Source organism: Mustela lutreola, chromosome 9 (assembly GCF_030435805.1).
Source record: "Mustela lutreola isolate mMusLut2 chromosome 9, mMusLut2.pri, whole genome shotgun sequence".
Lineage (NCBI taxonomy): Eukaryota > Metazoa > Chordata > Mammalia > Carnivora > Mustelidae > Mustela > Mustela lutreola.
In genome coordinates this window covers 64,151,009-64,170,553 of record NC_081298.1, presented here as the reverse complement: position 1 = coordinate 64,170,553, position 19,545 = coordinate 64,151,009, and the positions used below count along the sequence as shown (strand labels likewise).

General features: G+C 46.9%; 1 protein-coding gene across 5 annotated transcripts in view; it reads left to right on the top strand.

The window, feature by feature from the left end:
• NPAS2 (neuronal PAS domain protein 2) overlaps positions 1-19,545 on the top strand; it is a 125,270-nt gene that overhangs the window by 27,863 nt on the left and 77,862 nt on the right. For all 5 annotated transcript variants that reach the window (XM_059134493.1, XM_059134492.1, XM_059134491.1 and 2 more), the window contains exon 2: positions 17,838-17,891. In XM_059134493.1, coding sequence (XP_058990476.1) covers positions 17,838-17,891 — 54 coding nt within the window. The remainder of the gene's footprint in view (positions 1-17,837; positions 17,892-19,545) is intronic.

Here is a 19,545-nt window from a genome sequence, read left to right as displayed (position 1 = left end):
ACACCTTCCTGCAGATGAAGCCCCATCACACAGAGCAGCCTTCCTGTCGCTCCTCTGGAGGGTGGTGTCCGGCCCTGAGGCCTTCCCTGAATTTGCACAAAGAAAAGCAGCTCCCAGCATGGGGAGCCCAGCTCTGCCCTCCTATCTCCTCATCCTGCCCTTTAAAAGTCCCCCAAGGGCAGGACAGGTGCCTGAGAGGGCTTGACCCTGGTTTTCTGAATTCTGGTTTCCAAACCCGGATCTGGGACTACACCTCCATAGTCATTGTTGAAACTGCTTGCTCGTGCATGAAACCACTCTATTTTCAGCATTTTAAAGCTTCTATGAGGCTCTTCCTCCTGAATGCAATTCCTTCCTCTTTGTCTAAACCCAAATCACACTCTCAGTCTTCTCCTCGTGGCTGTACAAGGGTACTTAGGAACTTACCAGAAAGCAAACCAAGATAAGAGAACAACAGAAAGAGGAAAGCATTTGCTTTGTACAACTCGCCAGGATCCCCTCTCTGATATGGGGATGTTCTTCCTGCCCCTGGGAATCTTGGCCTCCCAGTGGTGTAAAATCTTACTGTGTTGTCATCTTACCATGTTGCCATGCAACAACATATGGAAATGCCACATTCCTGTACACGTGCGTGCACACACACACACACACCCACCCATACATTGTTCAAACCTCACTTGTGATCATGGCCACGAAGGACTATGATGCTCTAATATAATTTTTCATTACTTCCAAATATTTGCAAGGGTAGGGCCACAGACGGACCACTCCCTAGGGTGTGCTGTCCTGGTGGTGGTCTTACATAGTCATGAACTTGGCTTCTACTCTGGAGGAAGGTAGAATAAACACTTTAAACCACATGAAGGAGGGAAAAAATCTCCAATGAGTAATTTAGTGAGAGTTCCAGTAAAGAAGAGAGAAAATATTTCTAGGAGAAAGAGGAAGGACTTAATTCTTACTGCCATTTTAAAAAATTATATATATATTTAATTTTATGTGTATATACATATATAATACCCACATAATAGAGAACTTGAATTGACTTAATGAGAAGGGGTCTAAGATCCTTTACCTTTTTATTAATGAAAGAAGAATGGATTACGTCGAATACATGTTTCTTCTCCATCAGAAAACAATGAGAAAATCTGTAAATGTTTTCCTTCAAACCACACATCTCCTTTTGTTTTATTTATTTGTCTGTTGGCTTCCTTTTTCTTCAAACAAGTTTGCAAAGATGACATTTATGTGTTTATGTTGACAACATCCAAAAATGTTAGTGTGACCTTGGAGTGATTGTTTGGTCTTGTTCTAAAGAATCTGATCGTTTTTCTTAGACTTAAGAATTTGGTGTACTCTGGGGATTGAAAACTGCATGATTTAATTTAGGTAGAGATAAGAATGTAACACCACTAAATATACAGACTTACTTAGTTAACCAAGCAAGTAAATCAGACATGCTTTGAGATGCTGTGGCTGCATTGAATTAATAATAATGCATTGAAGGGTAGATTTGACTAATGTGCACTCAATTTGAACAGCTCTTCACTTCCAACCTCGTTAAATATGGCTAAAAGTATAAAATTAATTATTTAAAACTATAGAAGGAATCTAACCTTCTCAACTTTTACCCCAAATTACAAAGTTAAAAAAAAAAAATCGCAGTTAGTGGCCCTAATGGAAAGCAGGTGTATGATACTCTGTTAAGCAGACTAATTGGAGATGATGAGCTTTGCATTGCAGAAGGATCATTAGTGAGGGTGGGATTCTGCACTCCTTCAGTGCGTGGGCCTTGAGCCACTCACACATCTAAAGTATGATTCAGTTCACAGAAATGTTGTTTATCGCCAGCTCTTCAGGAAAATACTGTTATGCAAGCTCAAGTCCCTTAGTACAGGAACCTTTTGGATTGCCAAGGGACATTTAGAAGGATTTGCTTTGTAGATTTTCTGGTAGCTGGCAAATATCTTTGTAATTTAAAATTAAAGCTAATGGATGTCCATGATTGCTGTCTGTTATCTAAATGTGGGATAGCACCTTTTAACTGGTTCCTAGAATTGCTGTAATAACAACCCCCTGAGCTAACATTCATCGAGCTCACATTTGAGGTGCTTTACAGGTATCGTGTTCTTAAGTCTCAACTTCTCTGTGAAAGGGAGAAAGCGAGGCAGAAAGAGGTGTGGTTAATTTGCCCGAGGTCAACCAGCGAGTGAAATGTCAGAGCTGCATTTATTTTTAATTTTTTATTATTTTTTTAATGTTTTTTTAAGATTTTATTTATTTATTTGACAGAGACAGAGATCACAAGTAGGCAGAGAGGCAGGCAGAGAGAGGAAGGAAAGCAGGCTCCCTGCTGAGCAGAGAGCCTGATGTGGGGCTCGATCCCAGGACCCTGAGATAATGACCTGAGCTGAAGGCAGAGGCTTTAACCCACTGAGCCACCCAGGCGCCCCCAGAGCTGCATTTTGAACTCAGGGTCTGCCTTGTTGCCTCTTTGCCCATGGATCCTGTGTGAACAAAGACTCAAGGGCTAGGAGGAAGAAGGAAGGAAGGACTGACCCGCGAAGGCTGAGGGATGACCCTTCTGCCTTTTTGTTCTTGAAAATGCTATAGAGAAAATGTTTCAGATCAGGTCATTTCTGAAAGACGGTAGATGAACATTCTCCAAGTTGTAGGGTTTGGGGTCTGAATGTTTCTAAAAGGTTTATTGACAAGGCCTTGTGATACCTTTGTCAGAAAAGTGAAAGAGGAAACAATGTCCCACATGTTAGAAGAAAGCCTTTTAAAAATTATACATATCTGGATTTACAGATTCGGTCACTGCGACCTGGCCTGGGACCCAAAGCCACTGCTCTGTGGAGAAACTTCTTTGGGACCCATCGCCACCTCACCCCCGACTAACTTTTGTTCCTGCTCTGAGGGCACCAATGAACTATATGAGGGTTGAGCTAGGGGTCCTGTCCCTCCTGGGAGTTGTGGGGAGCAGGAACTGGCCCTCTCCCCTGCTCCCACCCCGAGGACCCCAGCATCAGCTTCTAGGTTTGTGCTGGGCCCTTCTGAGAAAACCAGTTTCCAGCCATCAGCTTCTGGAAATAGGTTAGATCACCTGGGCCTCAGGGGAATTTCCCTTGTGTCTAGGGCTTTGTCCAGCTTCTGAGCCCAAGAGGCCCAGAGGGATGATTTTTCTGTCTGGACAGTTGTAGGCTGGACCAAATGCAGGGAACATGGCAGCAGTACAGTGCTCCCTCTCCAGCATGAGGTCCTGGCACCACCTGCCCAAATCTGTCCTTGCCCCCCAGCAAGCATCTGATGATCCCCAGGAGCTGTGAGGCAGCAAGTAGAAGAAGCTCCCCCCACCACCCCAGCCAGGCGGCAGCGCCACCGTTGGCCACAGTGTTCTTGAAAATTGTCAGGACGGTGCACCTGTGCAGATGAAGTGGCTTCTTTCACTGCAGCAGAGATACGAATTGATTTGTCTTTTGAAGACAGGAAAATGGCAGTGGGTGTCAGTCCACACCGTCTTTTTTATGCCATGTCTCTCTTTTTTTTTTTCCCCCCAAAGAATCAACTCTCCAGCTTTCTTTGAATGTTCCTCATTACCTGGGTCCCCTGGCTGCCCCCTGGAGGCTGGCCCGAGCCGCCCAGCCTGGGCTGCGAGCCGGCACACCCCTCTCTTCCCAGCCGCTGCGCATCAGTAGTTCATCACGGCACTCGGTGCTGCTGAGCTGACCTACTTTTCCTGTTTGCCCACAGCAGGCTAAGCCTGTTTAGCGTTGTCCAGAGGGGCTGGGCAGAGCAAGGAGCTTTCCGAGTCGTACAGATGGCAGTCTTCTGGGTGAACGTGGTTTAATCTGTTTGCCCTGTTTTCCATTAGTCTAAAGGGTTAGGGCCCAGTACCCAAGGTGACATGGGGACAGGGTCCAAGCTCAGGCATCCTGTGTCCCAATTCAGCCTGTCTCCTGGAGATCCTGTGGTGTGTTGAATGATTGCTGGGAATCAAGGCTTCTCTCCAAACTTTAAAAACATTTCTAAATGAAAGCTCTTCAGCCATATATCTCCTTACTGGAAACTAACTGCACTGAGCCCCAGGACCCTCTGCTTGCTGAGACTCAGGATGGGAACTGTCCTTGCCCTCCCTCGAGGGGGCTACCTTCTTGGGTGTATGTGGCGGGGCTGGGTGGCACGGTGGGGCGGGGGGGGGGGCGGGGGGGCGGGGGGGGGGACCGGCTAAGGCCACGGCCCTGCGGAAACAACTAGAAGTCGTAATGAGTTAAGGATAGCAGACATGGGGGCAGAGTAGGGGTGTTTCCCTGTCCTTGGATGGGACCAGAGCTGGGGGAAGAAGAGGATGGTGTTGCTAGTGTAGATGTCAGGGAACAGGGATGGAGGAGGGGTCAGTGTGATGGGACAGTGGCAGCTGGTCGTCCAGGCCTGAACATGGATGCCATGCTCCAGAACGTGGAGTGTGTCCCCTGAGCCGATCCGAGGTGGGTGTGCACTAGTAGGTGTGCATATCCCCCCCAAATACATAACACACATTTACTGCTTTTATTCTTTGCTGAAATCTTGCTGCGTTGCTGCTTGTGGGCGTAGCATAGTGTCTGTTAGAGATGTTCAGGGAAAAAACCCGTGGGATCAGATAGGCATGATTAAATAAGCTGACATATGAGAAAGCCAGAAGCTAGCGCTTTATCTTTTTCACTAACTCCTCCTGTGTTTGTGCATAGCAGAATGCCTTGTGAAAGGTGTCCTGGGCCTGCTTTTTCCGATGGCGAAGCCCTGACGGAACCGTCCTCACTCTGGGGATTGTGTCTGAAACTCTCCTGGGCCCCCTGAAGCCACCATCCCCCACCCCAGCCTGGGGAGAGTCGGGCCAGAGGGCAAATCGTGTGTTTCCCTGGGTCGTTTCATTGGACATGTAGGAGAGGAGAGAACGCAGTCCTTGTTTTCAAAAAGAAAAAAAAAGACCTCCTACTTTCTCTTGCAGTTTCTTCAGTTTTATCTGGCCAGATGGGAGGAGAGAGTTCTTCTAAAATCCTTTCATTTACAACATGAATATCTGACTGTACAAAATGGGGAAACTGGAGGTTTCCAGTCCTGCCAGGGCAACACCCACTTGGCCTCTACACAGTGTGAAAGTCGGGCCTTTTTGGACCCTCTGACGGCTCTCCGCTCGCTTGATGAATGAGCCCGTCTCAGGCTGTGATTCCCCAACTTGCAACCGAGGGCTTCCTGGTGGAGGTGCTTGAAGCCTCTTCTCCTGGGTGGGCTGGACGCTTCTTGGTCTGTGTTTGCGTCAGTAGGGCAGGCCTTTCCTCAGACTGTGTGTGCAAGGGGCTGTGTGTTTCTGGAAGGGAAAATGGAAGGCAGGTGTACAGCGAGGCAGGGAAGGACATGAGTCTATGCTGGAAATCATCCTCCATCCAAAGCTGGGCGGGGCGGGGGTGTGTGTGTCTAGAGATGGGATGGTTTCTACGAAACGTTCCTGCCTTACATCTCATGAAGGCAGCTTGTTCACTGGCACAGGCACCCCTTTTCCTTCCCCCAACCCCTGTCAGGGGCTGCTTTTCCTGCGTGGGCTGGACCTCTCCTCGGGGCACCCCCTTGCCGGATTCCCTGTGGCTCAGTCTGTGCACTGCATCCCTGCATAGGCACATGTGGGGTGTGGTGCCCACGAGAGGGGTGGTGACTTTGAGCAGGCAGAGAGATGTTGCCCAGGGCATGAGGCCACTATCTGCTTCAACAGGTCTGGATGTCTGTCCTCAAGGCCATTTTCCCGACTATGGGCACCAGATACAACACTCGTGTCGGGTGGGGAGGCCTGTCTAGGCAGCTTGGTGCACCTGTCAGCCCTCCCTACCTCAGAGGAAGGCCTCGCAGGCCAGCACCCGCCTCCCCTGGGGAATCATTCTCAGTGGAATTGTACCACAGAGAGCCAGCAGTGGGAACACCAGGGCCTCTAACTTCATGGATACCAGTGAAAAGTGAACACGTTCAATACAAGTCACCATAGGGTCATGCAGCATGAAGAGGGCTCCCATGGCCTCTTCTAAGCCCATGGGCTTGCCAGGAGCTGCCTGGCTTTCACAGAGGGCAGACTGCATTCCCCGTTGAAACTATAAAGAAAAGAAAATTTTTTCAATGAGTGGGGAAGGAAGATGACACAAAGTAAGGCCATTTGTACCAACGAGGTGTGTGGCATTGGGTGTGCGACTCGGAAGGTCCTGGTCACTCTCATTGCACAGTCATGGTCTCTGACCACTGTGCTGTGAAAAAGGCAGCGATTCGCCTTTCTTGCTCACTATCTTCTGCTTAGTGCTTTGTAGGGGTGAGCTGCCCTCCTGGGTCTCGCATAGATGGGGGGAAAGTGGGCATTGTCCCGCATTTGCAGTGAGGTAGGCCTACCCAAGAACTAGGGGAAAGGCCACCATGCTCAGTGAAGGCAAGAAGGCAGAGGACATTCAATCTTAGATCCTGTCAACTCCCAAATTAATTTTGTTTCCTCCCACAGTTAGCATTTTGCATGAGACATCCCACAGTTTTATTAAACGTTATTTGAAGCTCTGATTTGAAACCCCAGATTCCACAGCCTGGGTGTCCAAAACAGGCTTGGCCTCTTATTTCAAGGACATCTTTTCCCTTGGCTCTCCTTGCACACTTGAGCACAATAAGGATGAGTGTTCCCAGGCCGGAAGGAGCCTTCGTACCAACGGTGCATGGAGGGGAGACACTGGCCGGAGCAGGGTTTTATGGATTCATTTCTGTTTGTGAGTGGCCGCTGACGAGCAGTTCTCAACAAAGGCTCTCACTGACTCAGCTCTGAGCATGACTCATTAATCTCCTCTTCCCCTCTTGCTGAATTTTATAGGCATCTATTGTCCACACCCTGACCACACACTGTCCCCCATCAGATTCTCCGGTTGACTCAGGTTTTCACCGTGGCGCCTAAACTCCTCATAAAGGGGCCCTCTGAAAGGAATCTGAAGTGTTTGGGATGTAAGATTCAAAGGTGGCAAGAATAATATGTCCTGGGGTGCCGGGATGGCTCAGTGGGTTAAAGCCTCTGCCTTTGGCTCAGGTCATGGTCTCAGGGTCCTGGGATCAAACCCCACATTGGGCTCTCGGCTCGTCGGGGAGCCTGCTTCCCCCTCTCTCTCTGCCTGCCTCTCTGCCTACTTATGATCTGTCTCTGTCAAAGAAATAAATAAAATCTTAAAAAAAAAAAAACAATAATATGTACTTCGAGGATGACCTTCACATCCAGATGTGGAGATGATTTTATTTTGGAAGTTCTTTGCTGACCAGATGGTGTCATTTTAAGTTTATCTTATAACAAAGTTTCTAACATTCTCTATCCACTCCTTCATCGCTCTGTCACTGTTTCCCTGAATAATGAATCACCAGACCCTTGGAAGGGGGACTCATGATCATAACCAACAGATAAAGCCTCAGTGTTGACTGTGGGGAACCTTTGGTATAATTCTCGTGTGTTCGTGGAAGCTCGTTGAGGTTGGGGGCCGGGGGTCTTATCTCAGTGACTTCTGGGAACCAGGCCCAGTGAGTCCTTTACAAGGCTCGGGAGGCACGGATGCATGGGGAACTTGCAGGGGTGGCGAGGGGGACAATGGATGGGTCTGTCCACCTTGCATTTTCCAGGTTGCTGGATGTGCCAGAGTATGGTGAAAATCTCTCCACTGGAGGGGATCTGGGACTGCAGGAGCGGGTGGGGCTCAGATTTTCACTGCCCGTTTCCTTTAGAAAAGCTATTTTTTCCCCCAGCAAATGAATCATTGCAACCAAAACAACATTCCCTGGAGAGGAAGAATTAAAATGTGGAAGTTATTTCCTAGCCTCCCCCAAAGGACAAAGGGAGACAAGTAAGCATGGCAGTTCATCAGTGACTGTTTTTCAAAGCATTTCTATTTCTTAAGTATAATGAGGAACAATTGTTATCAAGTTTGCACATAGAAAATAAAGATGTTGATCGGAAAGGACATGAGGTCCCCAAACCAGAGGCTGACTGGGAGGACAGAAGGCACACTCACTATTGACAGTAAATAAGCCCCAGTGGTCTGGTGGGGAGGGATGTGTGTGTTTGGTATTGCCCCTTTTGATTTTGACACATTCTTGCTTTTCCTACTTTTTTTCTTTTTAATGAACTAAATTCACCGGATTTGGCCAGTACAGTGGAGAGGAATACTAGGATTCTCCAGATAAGTTGGATCCTATAATTCAAACCATTTCTCAGCCAATTTGAAAATGTTATGGTTTCATTTTGTAAAAACAATGGCCTGCAACACAGTAGGCTTATCATAGTCATTTGGAAGAAAATTCAAGATGTTACGGAAGGACCCACTGACCTACCTTGGCTGTACAAAAAGAAAGTAAAAGACCCTGAAGTGCAAGGCTGAGTATTGATTCTTGTGATTCTATCTGGCCCCCAGCCTGTATTTGTAAATAAAGTTTTATGGGAACACAACGACGCCTACTCATTTACATATTGTCTACAGCTGCTTTTGCACTACAACGGCAGAGTTGAGTAGTTGCAGCAGAGACTCTATGGTCTGCATCTAAACTATGTCCTAGGTAGCCCTTTGAAGAAAAGCATTGCCAACCTTTGCTTTAGAATAACATACTCTACATGTATATTGCACATCACCTTCTCTGGAGACCCAGGAATGAGCTTTTCATCCCTACGGGGGTCTCTGTCTCCTGAATGAATCATTAACCTCCCACCTCCCTGCTGACATACTGTGGGACCGAGGGCAGATACGCTATGCGAAAGCAGTCATGCTGCCATTTGTTGGCTCCTGTTCACCCAGGGCCAAACTTCCAATCCATTGTATAGCAGTAGGAGGCTAGGAGAAAGAATGTTCCAGAACCCGTAAGGTAGAAACTTCACCTAGGTAATGAAAATGTCATATGCCGACCTCACTTTTGTTCTTCCATTCAATTAAGGTCCATAGCTCTTTCTTGAGCACATCCTCAGTGATAAACACATCTTGTGTTTATTCCATTCCCTTCTCTCCCTCCCTCCCAGCCTGACAATGACCAATCTCTGCTGAGTGGGCAGGCCCACCACTCCAGGCAGTGTGTGAGAATGTATGTCTGTCTTTCTGCCATGCTCCCTCCCCTTCCTGCACACACACTTTTCAACCCCGACTGGTAGACAGGAACAATAATCCTGCCCTGTTCAAAGGTGTTTTATAGGCTTAAGGACCAGTTTCTACTGCTTGCTATTTAGCTTGTTATAGTTACTGATATTGTGATCAATAGTAGCTAGAAATTTTTGAGGATTTATATGTGCCTGAGTCCTGTGCTGGGGGTTTCTCACCAATTCTCTTATCTTTTTCTTGGCACCGGGCAACAAAGGAGGCCCTGCCGTATCCCCACATCACCGGAGAGGCACGAGGGCTGGCAGCACACCTCCTTGCCCAAGGTCCTACCGAGCTACTGAAGGGCAGAAGCAGGGTCTCAGCTTGGACCTGGCGACTCCAGCCCACCACGCCTTTTCTTCTTCCCAGAGGTGGATGCCAGCCTCAGGAGCTCAGAGACCCAGTGCGTCCTGCTAGCTCTGCCTCCTGTCTCAGCAGTTAGGGGAAAGAGCCCAGTTGGTGCTCACTGGTCTTGCTGGCTTAGATTCTGCCACTGGGCTACTTCCTGGGCCGAGCCCAAGGGGCTTTTCCCACCCCATCCTGCTTGGCGCTCTCCACCACTCTGCTTGCTGGCAGCCATACGTGGTCTCTGGAGGTGTGGCAGGAGCGCCCATCTGTGGGTGCCTCATGGCTGGTAACATACTCTTCCCACCCATACATTCCTTTCTTTCTCTGGGCAGGAGTACCTCTTGGTTCACCCTGCAGGGACCTTGCTGCTGTGCACAGAGCATGTTCATTGAAATTTAAGGCCAGTCAGAAGAAAGATGATCCTGGAGTCTCCTGCCTTAGCAGGGCCTCAGGCCCCCATGATGGGAGGAGGGCGTGGGATGGGCGGGCATGGGATGTTTGGGCATGGGGTGGACAGGCCTCACCTTGAGGCCTGGCTGCAAGCATCCCACTGGCCCTTTTCTGTACCCATGCATGCAGACCTACTTCTCATGCACGACTCACACCATCGCTGTCTGGTCGGTGTCAGCTTCACTTTAGGATGAGGGAAACAGAAACTCAGAAGTTTAAGGGACTTGCTCAAGGTCATAGAGTAAGTGGGTTGGAATTGAAGTTTAAATCAGCCTGCCTGGGAAGTCAGAAGCCGGAGCACGCACAGTGGGTGGTGGTAACGTGCCCGAGTCCCCTTAGAGAAGGCACAGCCCAGGATGGCTTCTGCTCACAGGCCCTGTGTCCATGAGCAGGTCCCTCAGAAGGGTGGTGCTTCCTGATTTGTAAGGGGAGGCCATCAGAGCCAGCCGGCTCTACCCATAGAACCAGATGGAGATAAAATGAGATTAGAGTTTTTCAGAACTTTGCCCTGGCAGAGGGTCAATGAGGAAGCCTTGGGCCCCTCCTACAGAATGTGAAGGGGCTTTTGCCTTTAGTTAATCGCTCCTGCACACACAGCAGTTTTTGTTTTAATTTGTGGTCTTCAGGACATGGTTGTGCCTTTAAATGTACTTTGTGAGTACTGTTATTCTGGACTCACCATGGTCATTGAGAGGTTTGTGGAAGTCGGGGCTGGGCAGTCACACCAGAATTCAGATGGGGTGTGGCTCTGGCTCTTTCTGACCTGCCTTTCTTCCCCCTGCCTGCCTGTCCCTCTCTCTCCTTCATGCCTCAGATACTTACACTGAGCACTCAGTATGGGTAAGGAGTAGGGCTGGACATGATGGTATGTGTGAAGACAGGTTATGCCTCGTTCTTGACATCAAAGAAGATGACCTGATTTTGAGTGTTGGCTGTGGGCCAGGCTTGTGCTGGGTACTTTCATATGTACAAACTTAATTTGTTCTAGAATTGCAGCTGTCCTCTGAGGGAGCTACCCCTCGCCTCTCTGATCAAAACCTCAAGGGCCTTCCCGTTCACGCAGAACGAAAACCAACCTTTGTCCAGTATGGAGGTCCATGGCTCACTTCCCTTAGGTCATAGCTCAAACGTGGTCTCTCTCTTTTTTTTTTTTTTTTAAGGATTTTATTTATTTATTTGAGAGGCAGAGATCACAAGTAGGCAGAGAGGCAGGCAGAGAGAAAGGAACGGAAGCAGGGTCCCTGCTGAGCAGAGAGCCTGATGTGGGGCTCAATCCCAGGACCCTGAGATCATGACCTGAGCTGAAGGCAGAGGCTTTAACCCACTGAGCCACCCAGGCACCCCTCAAACATGGTCTTAGTGGGACTTATGTGAGTCCCTAAAACACCAGAGCAGGACTCGAGCTTACTACGGTAACCCCAACCCCCAACCCTGCATCGTGTCTCCTTTATTTTTCTCCACAGAAGTTACAAGCAGTTTACTTATTTACTTATTTATTTGCTTGTGGCTTGCCCCCATCGCCCTCTACCTGCCCCCACCCTCTAAGAGCCATGACAGCAGGGGCTTTGCAGGTTGCTGGCACTCAGGGACTACCTGTTGAATCACCAAACATCACGTTAGTGCCTCATTGAATACACCCCATTACCTCTTCACAGAGAGAAGCCGTGTGCAGAAACCAGAGGGCTCAACATGGTTCAGCTTCAGTTTTTCCCAAATTAGATTCTACACAATCTAGATTCAACACAATCCCAATCAAGGTTGCAGCAGCCATTTTTATAGAAATTGACAATGTAAATTCTAAAAATTTGCAAGGAAATGCAAAGACCTAGAATAGCTAAGAATCTTAAATAAGAAGCACAAAATTGGAAAGCTCACACTACATTGCTACCAAGAATCCCTATAAAGCCAGAGGAGTTAAGATCGCGTAGAACTGTCTTAAAGATAGACAAATACAAGATGCCACAGAGTTGGGAAACAGAGCAAGCTTCCCTAAATAGCAGGTTAGCTGTCTTCAAATCATGTGCTCAGAATGTTTCCAGGTGAAGTGCCTCTCAGTTAAAAGCTGTGGGCTCAATTGTCCATCTGATCCAAGTTCAATGATTATGTATAAAATCTAAAAACAGAGAAGATGTTATATTCATTGTATTTTTTTGAGACTGAAAATTGGATCTACCACTTCAAATTAAGCAATTCTGTATCTGGAAAAGGGGTATTTGAAAGTTGAAGAAAAATGTTGCACATACTATGTGTAAATGTCACTAAAGTGCAGTTTAGAGATAAGTTTAGCACAACCTCAGGCAGGCGGTTACAATATCACAGAGATAGTTTTGTTAATACTCTTGGTACGATGTGATAAGAATGGCTCTTTACCACTGTGGGCTTCCTCCTAAAAGCCTATATGCCTAGTCTGACCATGAAAAAAACATCAACAAACCCAAACTGAGGGATGTTCTACAGATAGTCCCCCAAATTGTCAAGGTCATCCAAAACAAAGAAAATGTGAGAATATATCACGTCTACACGATGCCTAAGGAGACACAATAACTAAGTGTAATGTGGTGTCCTAGATGAGATCTTAGGACAGGAAAAGGACATTAGGTAAAAACTAAGAAAATATTAATAAAATATGGACTTTATTTAACAATAGTCTTTCAATGACGGTTCTTTAATTGTGACAAGTGTGCCATACTAATGTAAGGTGTTGATAATAAGGGATACTGGATGCAGGTATGTAGGAACTGTCTGTAATGCCTTTGCATTTTCTGAGAAGGTGAAAGAGTTCTAAAAAACAAAGTTAATTTTTAAAAATGTTTATCCTGTGTGTCTGTGTGCAACTGAAACCCTGTAGATAGATAAACCTGAATAGATTCTGTAAATATACATATAGGATCATATGAGACATTTGACCAAAATGCCACTGTAGTTCAATAGGGAAAGAAATGTCTTTTCGATAAATGATCCTAGAGTAACTGAATGTCCAGATTGGAGAGGAAAAAATTTTAATTTGTAATGGATTATAAATCTTAATGCAAAAGCTAAAATGATAAAGCTTCTAGAAGAAAACAGGATAATTCTTCATGACACTGAAGTGGCAAAGATTTCTGAGAACACAAAAATCACTGACTATGAAAATAAAAATTTATGAACTGGACTTTATCAAATTTAAAAAGTCACCATCAAGAACATGAAGAGGCCCGCCACAGACTGGGAGAAAATGTTCACAAATTGATATCTAGATCTGGTAGAGTCCTGTATGTGGAAGAGAGAAACTTCTACAGATCGGTACAAGGAAGACAAACAGCCCAATTTTTAAGAAGAAAGAAGAAACAGGCAAGAAAACTTGAAAAGACACCTCACAGGGTGCCTGGGTGGCTCAGTGGGTTAAAGCCTCTGCCTTCAGCTCAGGTCATGATCTCAGGGTCCTGGGATTGAGCCCCACATCAGGCTCTCTGCTCAGCAGGGACCCTGCTTCCGTTCCTTTCTCTCTGCCTGCCTCTCTGCCTACTTGTGATCTCTGCCTCTCAAATAAATAAATAAAATCTTAAAAAAAAGAAAAAAAAAGAAAAGATACCTTGCAAAAGAAGCTTTCTCAGTGGTCAATAAGCACATGAAAAGATACTCATTACCATCAATCTCAAGGGAAATGCAAATTCAAATCCCAGTGAGCTCCCACAACACACCCACTAGAATGACCAAAAGCAAGAAACCATTACCAAGTGTTGGCAAGAATGAGCCACTGGAACTTTTACATGCGCCTGGTGCAAACATAAAATTGTAGGTTCACTTTGGAAAACAGTTGGCACTTTTTAATAAACTAAGCATGCAGCTATGCTATGATATAATAGTTACACTCTGAGATATAAACACCCAAGAGAACAAGCACTTGAGACTGAAGTGTAACTTATACTGGTGATGTTAATTTTGACCCTAGGGCAGGTGGTGTCTGCCAACCTTCTCCACTTACAAAGTTGCCCTTCTCCTTTGTAATTAATAGATATATCGAGGGAGATACTTTAAACTATGCAGATATCCTGTCCTCATAAACTTTTGCGTATTAATTTCAGCATCCATCAATGGAGCTTGCCTGCAACAGTTATTACTACACAGTACTGGAAGTGATTTTCTGTTTCCTATATTCCTTCAATATTTATGAATTGGAGTTCTTCTGTAAAGGAGATCAGCCCCCCCCCCAAGTGCCCCTTTATTTATTTGTTTAAGTATTTGTATCGGTATGGACTCATGAATAGTTTCTTCTTTGGGTTACAGTCTATCATTACTGATTTTGTGGCTTAAATAGTTCCAAAGATCTTCTCTGCTAAGCTCTCTTTCCTCAGCCTCTCATCATTATCATGTTATTATTTCTTGAGTGTTTAGTTCCTAGAGGCAGGTGCCTATCCTTCAAATGTGGAGAAATGTAAATGTTTTGAAAGACTCCAAATAGTTTGTGTTCTAGAAAATCCAAGAAACCCAGAACTGAAAGAGCCTCTTAGGAACGAACATTACTGGCATGCTGGGTATCCTTCCTGTCCCCCTCCAAGCCTCTCCACCCTTCTCTCTGCACCCAGGGTTCTTCCACACTGACGACGTCATGGGCCCCTGCCTGATCCTTCTGGGTGGTGTAGCCAATAGGAGACACCAGCGGGAGATGGGACAGGTGGAAAGGGAGGTGAGGTATTCATTCCCTTGACTTCTCTCTTAATGAAAAGGTTTCTTCAGGCTGGCTGCATCCTTCCACCAAAAGCCCCCTCCCCTATACAACACACTCCTTCCAGGTCTGGGAACCTATTTCCCTCTGGTCCCTTCACCCTGCGAGGTGTTAACAGCTTGTCTGATACCAATCCTAGGTAACCATGCCATCCCTCTTGGTTCCCCTAGACCCCACCCACACCTTTGTAACAAAGTCTCATTTCCTTTTGGGATTTTGACCAATAGATCTCATAAATGTCTAAGGCACTTAGAACATGTGGTTGTCCTGAGTAAAGATTCTGTAGCTTCCCTCCATTGTCCACTCTGGGGGTTGATCACATCAACAGTTATTTTCCCAGACCCAGAATCTTCTCTGCCCTCATTTAAGCTCCTTTTTCTCTTCCTTGGCTGTGTGGCTGTAAAAAAAAAAAAAAAAAAAAAAATCACTGCTCAAAATCCTCATTGCAAACTACGCAATTGAGAAGAGTGGTTGCCGCCTCTTAAACTTCTCAGCTGTTCTTTTAACCAGAGTTCGCAGAAAAAAATTTGTCTTTTGGCGCCCCCTCTCTCCTGTGTCCCTTTGGGCCCTGTCTAGCTCCTCTACATCCTGAAATAAGAGGCTGGCTCAAAAATACAGAGGTGGGGAGTACAGCCGTGTTCATAGAGGCACCACTTGTGATAATCAGAAGGTGGAGGCCGCTCGGTGTGTGTGGATGGATGACTGGGTAAATAAATGTGATAGAAGCACAGTGGACTATTATTCAGCCTTAAAAAGGAAGAAAATCCCCATAGACGCTATGACATGATAAATCTTAAGGACATTATGCTAACATTGAAATAAGTTTGCCACAGAAGGAAAAATACTGAATAACTACAGTTATAGGAGGGGCGTGGAGTGGTCAGATGCAGAAAGTAGAGTGGTGGCCGCCCGGCCTGGGGGAGGGGGAATGGGGAGTTAGTGATTGAAGGACACAGAGTTGCAGTTTTGCAAGATGAAAGGGTTTCTAGAGCCAGTGGTGATGGTTTCACAACATTGTGAATGCACTTAACCCCTGAACTGTCCACTTAAAAGTGACACATTTTATGTAATGTGTATTTCACTGAAGTTCCTTTAGTATAAAAAAATAACAACAGAAAACAACCATGGAGGGGCCTCTGGGTGGCTCAATAGGTTAAACGTCAGCCTTGCCTTTGGGCTCAGGTCATGATCTCAGACTCTTGGAATGAGGCTCCCTGGTCAGCAGAGTGTCTGCCTCTCTCTCTCCCTCTGCCCCTCGCCCACCTCTCATGCTTGCTTTCTCTCTCTCTCTCTCTCTAATAAAGGGAGGTTATGGGAGACAACAGGCTCAGTAGGCGTGGAGCTCCCATGGCCGGTGCCCCCGGAGAACTTGGCTTACATCACCTCTCTTCACACAGGTGCAGTTGAGCAGAATAGTGTAGACAGGGGTCACATGAGAAGAATCAGGCAAGGAAACGGGAGGGACAAGGAAGAAGTGAAATAGGTGCAGGTCATCAAGGCTTCATGGATTCAGGAAATGTTTAAGGACCAACAAATATAAAACAGAGAAGATGGGGTTGACAAAGAACAGCTATTAGTCACTTGTAAATTTTCACTAATGTCTAAGCAATCCCAGTAATCGTGGTAACCCCATGATTCCAGAACCTCAGGAAATCAGGGTGAAGCCCACATCCCTCCCATGAACATGCTCTGTCCCAGGGGGTAGGGGGGACCCTGGTGAAGGACTTGGCTTGGCTGGGTCCTCGCTCATGACCTGGAGACATGTGTAGCCGACACTTTCCTGGGAGCACAGACCTGGCACCACGTTTTTCGTGTCTTAAAACTTTGACCAGATTCCATCTGGAAAACATTAAGCACATGCCCGTTTGCAGATGTGGTAACCCCATTTTAATTATGACACAAGCCTCCACTGTTGAATGGTGTGTCTCACAAAGCTATCCTTAAAACATGGTGGCCGTTGAGTGAATGGAGCGCGTGTGTAAACAGAGCATAAGCTTTGGAACTGCAAAATTCTCCCTCCTCCTCCAGTTCCCACCGGTCCCAGTGCACCCGGTGCACTACCAAACCGAAATCACAAAACCAGATTATCTTAGACAAAGATTCATTTGCCCCATTAAAACGTATTTACCTCTTGAAGTTTCGAGGGTGTTAGTGTATTTGCAAAGTGACGGGTTTTGAGTTCTGAGTTCAGACTGAGAACAGAGGCGTGTGGGCAATGGTGACTCAGCTCTTCCGGGGTCCCCACCCTTATCCCAGTCACTCTGCCTGCTCGGCCACCACAGGCTTCACCTCCATTCCCCTGCAGGCTCTGGCCTCATGGACACCCGGAGAGTGTTTCTGCTCGGAGGGCTGGCTGGAGGAGGCCCACCCCAGACAGGACCCTGGGAAGAGTGTGAATAAAATAAGGAGTCCGAGCCATGGCTCTGAGGCGTAAAGACTCACAGGCCTGTGTGTGGCAGAGGAACCTGGATCTGTAGGGCTTAAGACATCCAGCCAGCTGTCTGGGAGAGTGTAGGCTCTGGGCGGTGAAGTAGCCTCTGATGATTTCGGGCTGCAAGAACATTCCTGGATTGTTACTTAATTTTTTGCATCTGTGCGCCTCGACTGTCTAGGGAAGTATAAATGCCTTAAAGGAAGGATTAGGGCCCTGTTTTTTTCCTGGCTGCATGTAAGAGGGGTTTGTGTATTTGAATGAACAGATCTATAAATGGCATCTGTGCTTTCTTTCCTCTGTCATGGGCACCTTGCAGGTTTAAGATCCGGGATAAATAGATACTTCTTGAGCTGAGTCTAGACAACGGCTGTCAAAGTGTGACTGGGGACTCCTGGGGAGGTCAAAACAACTTTCCTAACAGTAACACATGGTTTGCCTTTTTTACTCTCGTGTATATACAGTGAACATTTCTAGAAACTCTTTGACTTCTGATAACTGCATGGCTCTGACATTTAATGGAATGAGTGCTTGCATATTTAAAATTTTTCAGTTTGAACCTGCATACACAAGAGCTCTGAGGTGTCCTCAGTCATTGTTCAGAGTGTAGAGGGTTTTGCTGGCACCCAAATTTTGAGAAGCTCTGGGCTCAGACATGTAGGTTAGATAAGAACAAAATGATGACACCCAGATAGACCTGTAAGAAAGGTCTAGAAGCAGAACAATAATCATCTGTTCTTTTTTTTTGCAGGAAAAACTGCATAGAAAATCTAATGGATGAAGATGAGAAAGACAGGGCAAAGAGGTAAGAAGGAGTGGGTTTCATGCCTCGGCCTGTTCCCTGTGTCTGCCAGGCTTCAGGTGTTTGTCCTCGCTCAGCATGGATGAGAACACCGGCAAGACAGGCCGCTGGGGGACAGGCTCTTGGTATCCACTGTCCTTGAAATACTGCAGTGCTCTACTTAAAAAGAAAAAAAAAAAAGGAAAAGAAAAAGACATGTAGACCAGCTCCCTTGATTTTGTTCCTTATCCTGAAGTTCCTCATTGTCTGGGGCTTGCCAAGTGGTTTATATTTTTCACACGTTTGTGTATGAAGCCTTTCAGAAGCCACTGGTTACCGCTTTCCCAGCACAGACACTGCTCGGTAAGGCAGCCTGGCCAGAGCCAGGCATGTCTGGGTTCAAATCCTGGCCCCACTGTGGGAGCTGCCCGGCTTTGACAATAACAGGGATCGTCCTTCCCACACACTGAGCACGTAGTAATCACCCTCGCGCACTACGTCTTCCATATACCCGGCCCCAGTTTCTTCATCGGCACTTGGAGATCCATCCCATATCTTACGCACTAATGGGGTTGGTCAGAAATCCTAGCTTGGTAGCTGGGGTGTCAGAGCTGTTATAACCCTATCCTTGCTTATTCCTACACTGGGTATTTATTGAACTCCTATTGCGTGTGGAGTCATGGAGTTGATAGTTTGAAGGTAAAGAGCCCTCGAATGTTCTCAATATCACACAGTTCACCCCCAGGGGCAGTTACTATACTAGGCTTCAGAGCAATAAAGATGACCTGAGGAGGACACAGATGAATGGAGGTGGTCAGTAGGTGACAACAGACCATCAGGCTGCAGGTGACAGGCCTGGCAGTAGAGTGTACTCTCCGGGGAAAGCCTTCACTCAGGCCTGAGGACAAGCCTTCTTCCTCCGGTCTCATCTTGCTACTCGCGCCATTGTGTGTGTGTGTGTGGTGGGTCCTCAGTCCTCTGTGGCAGGCTCTCAGAAAGCTGCAGAGCTGAAATATTTGCCTGCTTCCCTTCACAGAACCAACGGTCTTGTCACTTGAATCCTCCAGCTGCAATGGTGGGCCCTCAGAGGTCCCCTAGTTTGGCATCCACCTTCTATGGCACCTGTTGGGGGGAAAGGGTGGCAGGCATGGGAACAGCAAATCCCTGGCCACTCCAGACCTGCCCGCCGTGAATCACAGGGCACAGGGGGAGTCTGCGTTGCTTGTCAGTTCCCCATGTATTTCCTTACAGAACAATCAGGGAGCCGCAGAAATGGCCAGAGGTATAGGTGAAACGGGGTGGGCCCAGAGCTGAGATGGTTGGAACTGGAAGGTCAGCACTGGCTGTTCACCATACATTTATCTCTGCCAGTTCATGTTTGAAACTTTTCTCAGGGCGCCTGGCTGGTGCGCTTGGTAGAGTGTCTGACTCTCGGTTTCGGCTCAGGTCATGATCTTAGGGTCCTGAGTTGGACCCCATGTTAGACTCTGTGCTCAGGGCGGAGTCTGCTTGAGAGTCTGTCTCCCTCTCCCTCTGCCCCTCCTGCTCATGCTCTTTTTCTCTCTAAAATAAGTAAATAAAATCTCTTTTTAAAAAAAAGGAAAAGAAAATGTTCTCTAACAAAAATCTACATAGACAACAATTCAAGCAACACCTCAGTTTATTCTGAAGTAACACG